This window comes from Lycium barbarum, chromosome 7 (assembly GCF_019175385.1).
Source record: "Lycium barbarum isolate Lr01 chromosome 7, ASM1917538v2, whole genome shotgun sequence".
In the NCBI taxonomy this organism is placed as follows: Eukaryota; Viridiplantae; Streptophyta; class Magnoliopsida; order Solanales; family Solanaceae; genus Lycium; species Lycium barbarum.
In genome coordinates, this window is record NC_083343.1 from 27307476 (window position 1) to 27317014 (window position 9539).

General features: G+C 37.9%; 1 protein-coding gene across 1 annotated transcript; it reads right to left on the bottom strand.

Annotated features, from left to right (window-relative positions):
- Positions 1 to 32: 32 nt before the first annotated feature.
- On the bottom strand, positions 33 to 9335 carry LOC132603328 (auxin response factor 19-like). The gene is made up of 13 exons (XM_060316336.1): positions 8564 to 9335; positions 7217 to 7329; positions 5151 to 5249; positions 5002 to 5058; positions 4660 to 4815; positions 4489 to 4573; positions 4299 to 4389; positions 3887 to 4051; positions 3441 to 3639; positions 3206 to 3347; positions 1118 to 2937; positions 844 to 1034; positions 33 to 598 (listed from the first exon to the last, which is right to left on the bottom strand). Exons 1-13 carry the CDS (start codon positions 8622 to 8624, stop codon positions 466 to 468), a joined length of 3312 nt encoding a protein of 1103 aa, XP_060172319.1. The 5' UTR covers positions 8625 to 9335; the 3' UTR covers positions 33 to 465.
- Between the last annotated feature and the right edge of the window lie 204 nt (positions 9336 to 9539).

The window sequence follows — 9539 nt, forward strand, 5'->3', positions numbered from 1 at the left end:
AAAATGAAGTGAAACTGCAGTTTCACCTCAGCTACTGAAATTTACTTAGAGATTTCCCATTACAAGATTGAACGGAAAACCAGAGAACATTCTAAACAACTATACACTCCCAACACTACATACATATTTCAAGGACTCGAATTTTACATTGAAAATACTCTTTAAGAAGCTTTTCGTGCAAAGGAAACAAGAAATTTAAATACTCTTGTCGCATGCATCTCGTGCTTCTATTGTTACTAGGCTTCACCAGTTCCTCCCTTGTAACATGAGCTATTATGCTCGGACCGGTGAGGTGACGAAGCACACCCACTTCCCCCTTTGTTCCTGTCAGATTAGCGACAACTCTATTCAACCAACGAAAAACACCAAGATCCTACAAAAGCTAATTTACATTTTCTATCATGTATAAAGAGAAAAATAACCACTCGTGGCAGGTCTCTAAGAATGGAACTTTGGCCAGTTAATTTACACATTTCCTCCGTCTGAACTACTACAAGCTTGATTTTGGACATTATTTCCAAAATCTCCATCCAAGCTCATTTGTTGGACCTCTTGCGGAGAAAGAATCTTGATGCAGCGGACACAGTTCACAAATTCCCTGAAGTACCATATGATCAGTACAACACATGTCAATATGCCACAAATATGTACAAGGAAAAGGGAATGGTGTAGGATTATAAAAGCAGCTTACGCCACTTTTATCAAGTCTCCATGCATAATGGAATAAAGGTTGTTTCATGGTTCTAAGGTGCGGCTTTCAAGAACTCTTAACCTTCAGATGCTTGCTTGTATAGAAAATGCAGAAACTGAAAATTAGATTAGAAGCAAAGTTCAAGAACTTACTCCCAAGGGTCATCGCCAACAAGCAGAACGTCATTCTCATGATCCACATACACAAGCTTCCATCCTATCCTTTGTCTGTCCTCCAATTGTCCCTCTATACCAAATCTACGAGCTAAATCTTGTTTAAGCTCTTCGTAGCCCGAGTAACGTGCGATGTCTATTGATCTTCCAACAGCACCACGCTTGTATACCTGAGAGCATAGAGGCAAAAAAAGTTATTACTGTAAACTCAAAATGATGTGACTTAGGAGACAGATTTGCCATGTAAACCGACCTTGGTATATGTCCGCATACGAGGCATTTGAGGTGTTGGGGCCCAGGCACCTCTATTCATGAAGCTGCCTTCATTTATGGTAGAATCAATTGAATTGAAGGCCATATCAGGAACTACAAATGATTGAGAGACCATCGATGATGAGAGTTCAGGTTGTGCATCCTTGGGGTTCTCATAGCTGGAAAGCATGCCTCCACCTGATGAGATATTATTTGATACATCCTTCCTTGACTCCATCAAGCTATTTGTGATCATAGAATCAGGCATCATGGGTATTCCTAACTGATTGTCCATACTTGCTCCAAAAGCAACATTGTTCCTTGGGTCACCCTGAACTTCTCCATCATGACTATCTCTGAATACAACTGGTTGAGAACTGAAAGACATCGGGTTAGTTGTCTGCTGCAATTGGACATCATTTTGAGAGAAGCAGACAGAGGTTGCTGAAGATGAACTATCTAAATAATCCATCTGAGGAACTGCAGTATTAAGATAGGTTTGAGGAGGCAACAACCCATGGTTCTGGCTATTGGAGATGTTCAATGAGGGCCTCACATCAGATTTTTGGTGCAACTCTTTAACTAGATTTCTATTAGGGGACATAGCTTCTAATCCGCTGGAACTCAAAAGGGGTAGAGAAGACTGGGTTGTTTCATCCGCTGCAGCTGTGCCTCGATGGATCCTACCATTCATAATTGGCTGAACCGCATTTTGACAGTTGTTGGTGGATGGTGAGGTTGAACATGATGGGATATCATCCGTAACCCCCGACTGGCCTCCACCTGCAGCTCCTGTCAATAAGCTACTGCAGTTTGCGGAAAGCTGATTAGTTGTCGGTGGTAGAACCTGGCCAACTTGTCCAGGTAGTTCTGGTAGAATTCCTGATTGCTGCTGCTGAAGCTTCAGATGCTGATTTGGCTGGGCAAATCGAAGATTAGACTGGCTATTATTTCTCGTCACTTGCTGCTGGACAGCTTGCGGCTGGGAAAGAGATGTGGAGGTGGACGTGGTCTGAGCCATATCCAGCATTTGGCTTGTTGCAAGTGACCTGGAAAAGTTGTGTGATACATCTAAGAGCTGCTTCTGCTGATCTTGGATTGGCCCAAGCTGAGATGGTTGTTGCAATAAAGATTGTTGAGCTAGAAGTGACTGCTGCTGCTGATGTAGCTTCTGCAAAAGCTGCATCTGCAATTGGTTATCAGAGAAATGGAGCTGTTGGTTAAGTGGATCGCTCGGCTGGGATGGCATGAAATTCTGTTGCTGGGTCTGATTCATAATCTGTTGCTGCTGCGGCAGGTTCTGAGGAAGGTTTCTCTGCTGCAGCTGGTTTTGAAATGATTGTTGTTGCTGTAGGACATTCTGAGATTGCACAAGACTTTGCGCTTGCAAAAGTTGGGCCTGAACATGGTTTGTCGGCACTGATTGGTTAATTAGGCTGTGTCTTGGCTGCTGACTCATATCCGACAACTGTTGCTGCGACTGCATAATGGAGCCTCCTGGGCTCAATGTGGTAGCCGGTAACTTCTGGAGCTGGTCGAGCTGCTGACCTTGTTGGGTTGGCCTTTGGCTACCAAACTGCAAAGTGTTTTGTTGAGGAAGCTGAGGTGCTCCACCTCCTACATTCTGTAGAACAGAACCAGATAAAGAATGCAGGTAGTTTGGCTGCATTGGGTTGGCCAGAGAAGGGTTCTGTTGTTGCATGTTCATCCATTGGACTAAGCTCAGGCCTGGAAGACCTTGCGGGTCCTTCATCCCAAAGTCATCACCCAGCCATGGCATTGTCCGCTTAAACAGGCCATCCAGATCAGAACAATCGTCATCTGCAAGAAGTGACACATTTCACAGATCAGAAATCTAGGATTAGAATTTATAGCTGAATGATTTATTCAGGAGAAAGTAATATTCATAACAATCGCGTCTTTCATTTCTCCAGTGATATTGTTCGCCTTTTTAATAAGGTACCCTCGGAGTAACTGGTAAAATCACAGTTATCCAACTATATATATATAAAAAAATAAAAATAAATAAAAAAAATAAAAAAAAGAAGAAGAAGAAGAAGCCATATTCTAGGTGTAATTTGCTCACTACCTGGCATTCCAGGTAGCCTTGGCCGCTTGGACCTGAAGAATGGCGGAGTAGGACAGATGAAAAACGGTGCTGTTACTGGTTCAATCTCCCAAATTGAGACTCGGTTACGCCTCTCTCCAGCAGTTGACTCATCCCAACCAACCTAATCACAAGTTTGAAGGTGTCAGTACATCCTGTAATCAAAAGATAGAATAAAAGGTAATTTTTATTAGTTAGAAAGCTTTAGTTTCTATACCTGCAAGTTACGCCACTGTGAGTTCTTCCACCTCACTGCATCAAGATCACTGATGCCAGTAATTGTGCCCATATACCTTCTAGTTCCTGATTCTTCTGTCTCAAACATCATGCGGAATCGCATGCCAAGCGATACTTGACTGCTATACGTTGCTTTGTAATACTTGGCTAAAGGGATGACAAACTCCGAAGGACTTGCCCTGTTCATAATAGAGGTTTTAAATTTTTTAAATTACAATAAGAGAAAATCATGCCGAGGGTCTTTCGGAAACAGCCGTCCTACCTTGGTAGGAGTAAGGTCTGCGTACACCCTACCCTCCCCAGACCCCACGTTGTGGGATTTCACTGGGTTGTTGTTGTTGTTGTAATAAGAGAAAATCATCACAAGGATTGATAAGTTGCTACAGGAAATGCATAGGCATAATAAGAAAGTTAAAATTCACTGACCTTGGGTTATAAAACACAGTGAAAGGGCTGTTGTTTGCAGCTGCATGGGCTGCCGCTGCTAGGATACCTATATGCATGCTATCGCTTGATAACACCGATGACGATAAGTTGGTTGGCTGTCTGTTTGCCCGCCTAATCCCGAGTAGAAGCTGCTGCTTTTCATCCCTGTCGACATAGATTACAGATCGTCAAGGATGACCAAAGCATATGAATGATAAAAGAAGAGAATCCAACAGGTGACTAGGTTCTTTTAAAGCCTCGTAGCCCTTTATAGATCTTACTTAGCACTCTATTTTAGTTGTCATTTTATACTTGCACAATTTCCTCAAATGCACAAAAAAGAGAACATTGGGTATGTTGTTGCACAAAAAAGAGAACATTCAAGGTGGCATGTCATTGCCAGTATCATTACCTAATAAACAAGACTGAGTCACCAGCGAAGAGCCTCTTCCCACTGACAAAGAGGCTCCACCCTGTGGTTAGCAAATGGCGTTTGGGTTGCCCTGGATCACCAGAGATAGGTAAGTCATAGGAAACAAGCCAAACTTTATCTAGCAACGCTTGGACAAGTAAATCCATATATGGCAGCTAAAAAAACTTACCGCGATAAATATGGCGGAAGGTCCACAAATTATCATGCAAGTCTCTAGCCACAAGTTCTTGAGCAGGTGGTTGCATTGTGTAATCCTGAGAATGAACAAGCAAGGTCTTATCACACAAAAGATAGAGAAACCACCAAAATGTATCAAATGAGAAAATCAATATGCTCTTACCAGAGGCGGGAATATTTTCTCTGCAGCACGTCGAGGGACTGAAAAACCTCCATGTGTGCTTGTATCACTGGCAGTCAAGGTCTTGCAAAAGAATTCTGTTTGCGGTTTATTTGCTTTCATAGACAAATCTGATCGCAACAATGCCTCCTTGTCAAACTGCAAACGACCGAAGGTTCACTAAATGAGCTTTAAATTCCACCTCAATATTCTATAATTCAGATCCTCCGTGGACAGAGGACCACCTCACACAACCCCTCTTTCCTCTTTTTCCGAATAAAGAAAAAAAGTCAAGAATAGGAAAAATCGCCTTATAATGTAGACACAGCAGAGGAAGAGACATACTGATGGAACCGGCTGCAGTGTCATTTGTGCATAAACTTCATCTGTTTCTGGATCCGCCTAACGACAAAAAATACAGTTATTATTGTTGAATAGCAAGGATTTCAAATGACCAGTTTATATCAAGGCAAGTGAAGTTTGAATTTACGTACATGCAGGGTAACATTGTGAAGGAGACAAACTAACTTTGATGGAAGGTTTGGGTAGTTTGGTATTTGGGCATCTACATGTTTCTTCATAGATGCTGCAACCTGAAAATAAGTGCAAGAGTAAAATAAATCAGACCATTGAATAACTCTGCATATAAGACTAATATTAACCACACAACCATACTAGATACACAACTTGAAAGTAATCAAAATTTGATTAAAAAGAAAAGGCACTTCACCATTGCTGCACTTCAGAAAGATTCAAAATGTTCCCACGTACCAAAAGAAATATTCAACATCTATTTAACAAAACTGCCATTGAAATACATGGAAGTAGTGGTACTAACTTTCCATTTCCTTCTCATTATCTTCCTAATTTCCTTCCTTTTCTCCTCCTCATGACATTTTTTTCAACATCAATGGTGTCGGTCCAACTTGCATGCATCTCACGTATTCAAACTTTACTATCAAATTGACTTGGGCATTCACCAGCGGTAAGCGTCTTCAATTTGATTGTTTTTTATTTCTTTTTTACTTTATTTTCCGTTTTAGGATTGGTGGACATTGCGCGCATTCTATGTCATATGCATTTCGTAGAAATTTACAAGTTTGTGCTCTTTAGAACGTTCTTCTCTTGTGGTGATGTGTACTTGTTTCTGGTGATACTAACTCTGTCCGCCAAGTTTTAGACAAGTACTCCATCTTTTATGTATTTACTAGAATTTAACTCATGATTTTTGTCCGGCTTTATTGACCGTTAAGCCACACTTTGAGGTGCATTTTCTTCCTCATCATTAAGTTTTGCTAAAAGAATCTCAAAAAAATTCTCAACTTTTTTTTGGAGCAAAAGCCACCTAAAATCTCATTACTTTTAGGTTAGCAAATTGAACCTTTCTTCACTTTAGTCCAGCCATAAAGGTTAACTTTTTAATTCCCTTTTTTTCCTCTTTAACAACCCCACTACCTGCTTGTTGATAACATCATAGTCAAAGATACTAAAGATGATGCTTCCCTATCTTTTCATCTTGTTCTTTTTCTAAAACCGTGTGGTAAAATACATATGTATGCACGTGCACATGTAAGCATATGCATAAGCAAACAAAACAAACAACAAATAACAAATTCTCAATAAGGACACATACTGACACAAGGTGCATGTTACACCAGAGATATTACCATGATAAATTGGGGGGAAAAAAAAAGATGTGATCCAAAAGTAAATAAATAACTCTTACTAGAACATGGACAAGAAAAGAAATAAATACAGTGCATTCTACTATCAAAATCAACAAGTAACACCAATAATGTTACCCATACACATCTGCAACCTGACATAACTAGTAAGGTGAATTTTAATAATGTGCACCATATTGGCTCACGTTAGCAAATAGCAGCACACAAAGAGTATTTTTTTCCTGCACCTGATTATTTAACCGAGACATGTATGAAATCTAAATCTTATGAAATTTAATATTGACCTCTCATAATTTTTTAGAAAATGACAAAATGGTCCCTTATCTTTGGCAGTAGATTCAAAATAGTCCCATAAGTATCATTTGAGCAGTTTTGGTCCTTAAAGTTTGTCAAAAGTGGACACGTTTGGTCTCCATCAGATATTTACCAAACTTTAATTGTTCTATTTAATCGGAATTGTGAAAACGAAAAATACTTAATGAGAACTCACATTTGAAAATACATATTTTGTAGCTAATGTTATTTTTGGTCTATTTCAAAAGTCTTGTGCAATTTTTTAAGGTGCAATTTTTGTCTATTTTTTGTGTATGGTATAGTTTTTTGTGTTGCGGTTTCTGCAATTTTGAAGGAAATTTCTAGGGGTTTTGATTTAAAAAAAAAAAAGTTTTCGCAGTTTCGATTAAATTTAACAATCAAAGTTGGGTAAATATTTGACGAACACCAAAAGTGCTCACTTTTGGCAAACTTAAAGTACCAAAACTGCTCAGTTGATACTTCAGAGACTATTTTTAAACCAACTAGAGACCATTATTCTCACTTTTTTTCATAATTTTTACCCACTTCATTAACCGTGAAAAAATTAAAAAAAAAATTACCTGTTCACTATGGCCTTGAGGAAAATAGACAACGTGTGTCCCAGCAGCCGGTAAGTTCACTAGAGGACCGGCGCAGGACTGCCATAGTTCTGGGTTTATACTCTTCTTCTCAACTGCCCAAAAAAAAAAAATCACTATTTAATTTATAACACTTGTTAATTAATAGTACAACTTTATTTTTTCAAAAACAAAAAAAGAATTCCAAAAAAATGGGTTTGAAGAAAGATGACCCTTTCTATTGCTAGATTGTAAAACTACGATATAAAGTAAAGATTTTTCTCACTTCCTCTTCAATTTATAACACTTGTTAATACACCTTATTTCCAAAAACTGAACTCCAAAAAAATGGGTTTGAAGAAAGATGACTTTCTATAATTGCAAGATTGAAAAACTGCTAAAAAAGTAAAGATTTTTCTCACTTTCTCACCAAAAATCTTTTTTTTTTCCCAAGAAAAGATCCATTTGCTTTGCTTAGCAACTTTAACAAACGTGCAAGTTTTTTTCATTTTTCTTTCCAAATGCCTTTCCGATCTCATTGAGTTAAAGCTCCCGTTTGGAATACCAATTTTTTACTTTTCTTCGACAAAAATTTACAAACATTATTTGTTCATTGAATTTGATCAATTTTTGATTGAAGAAAAATTTTCAAGTTTCATAAACTGGCTTGGGCCCTTTTTGGGTGATAAAATGGATGTCCAAACACAACTTCAACAACTTTGAAAAACTATTTTTAACTCAACTTCAAAAACTTTTTTTTCAACCATATTTATGTCCAAACACTAGCTAAAAGTATAGAAAATATGACAATAAAAGTAAAAGTAAAAAAAATAAAATCATTGAACTTGCGTTCCGATGTCATTAAGTTAGAAACTCCCGTTTGGACATAATTGTTTTTTAGTTTTGTCAGAAAAATTTGAAAAACATTATTTGTTCATTGAACTTGATCAGTCTTTGAAAAAAAAAAAATCACCCAAACACAGACCTCTCAGAAAACTTCTAACTTTTTTTTTTTGTTCTTTTAAATGAATGTCCAAGCACAATTTCAACTTCAAAAAACTATTTTTCAACGCAACTTCAAAAACTCTTATTCAACCAAATCTTTGTCCAAAAGCTAGCTAAAAGTAGTACTCATATAATATAACAATAAAACTAAAAGGAAAAGGAAAAAATTTCATCGGGATGGAAGAAAAGGAAAGTAAAGTAGAAATAGACAAAAGCCGAGAAAGAAAAATAGCTTTGTCTCTTTGATTTACCGATTCTTACAATGCATCTGTTTATTAGTACTAGAAAAAGTACAACACGTACTAAAAATAATATATTTCTATATACATAAATATAGTGACAGACCTTCGGTAGTATTCCCGTTGGATGTAACCTGACCTCCGGCAGTATTCACCGGCGTTTTCATTTTCTCTATAAATCTTTTTTCCAGCTAAAAAAAGAGAGTATTAAGGGATATTTTTTTTGTCTGAGGCCTAGATGACTGTAGCACCCTTCCAGGAAGTTGGTTGTAGTCCTAGGTGCTCTTTAGGTTGTAAATTTTGTTTGTTACCAATAAAAAACAATCAGAGATACTTTTTGTACTGTGTATTATGCAAATATAAGAAAAGGAGAAGGGAGTGGTGGGTGGGCGGAGGGAAGAAGGGGTGTTATGTTTTCCGGCGAAAGGGTGGCCGGAAAACGAGGAAGAAAGAGGGAAGGGTGTTAGGGGAGACAAAGGAAGCGAAGGGGGAGACCAAATGCTGCTATTTTACTTTTAATTGCCCCCTCTTCCACCAGACACACACACTATTTTTTTCTCTTTCTATATCTATGTAAAGGAAGAGTACTCTAATTTGCTGTTTTCTTTTTTCTGCTCTGTCCTCTTTTTTCAGAAATGGCCTTCTCTCTCTCTCTCTGTCTTGCTTATTCCTTCTTCTTCCTCTCTCTTTCTATGTCTCTCTTGCCCTTTGGGTGGATAATAAATAAAATATACCTTGGCTTTATATTCTGTGTCTGTGGCTATGGCCTAGCAAAGTTGACCATTGAAGTGAAACCTACAAAGTGTGTGTTTAATGTGTGTGATTAATGAGATAATTTATAACTATAAAGGTTTATAGGGATAGAGGGAGTAGTACAACAACAATCAATATATTCAGTATATTTTCATAATTGAATTTGGGAAGGAGGGTGTATGTGCAGTCTTACACCTATCTTTGTGAAGGTAAAGAGATTGAGACTCTCTACTCAAGTAAAACATATCAAAACAAGTATGGAAAGAAAGTACAATAATAAAGAATATGCTAAAAATAAAGACAAAGAGAACAGTAGCAACAACAAATAT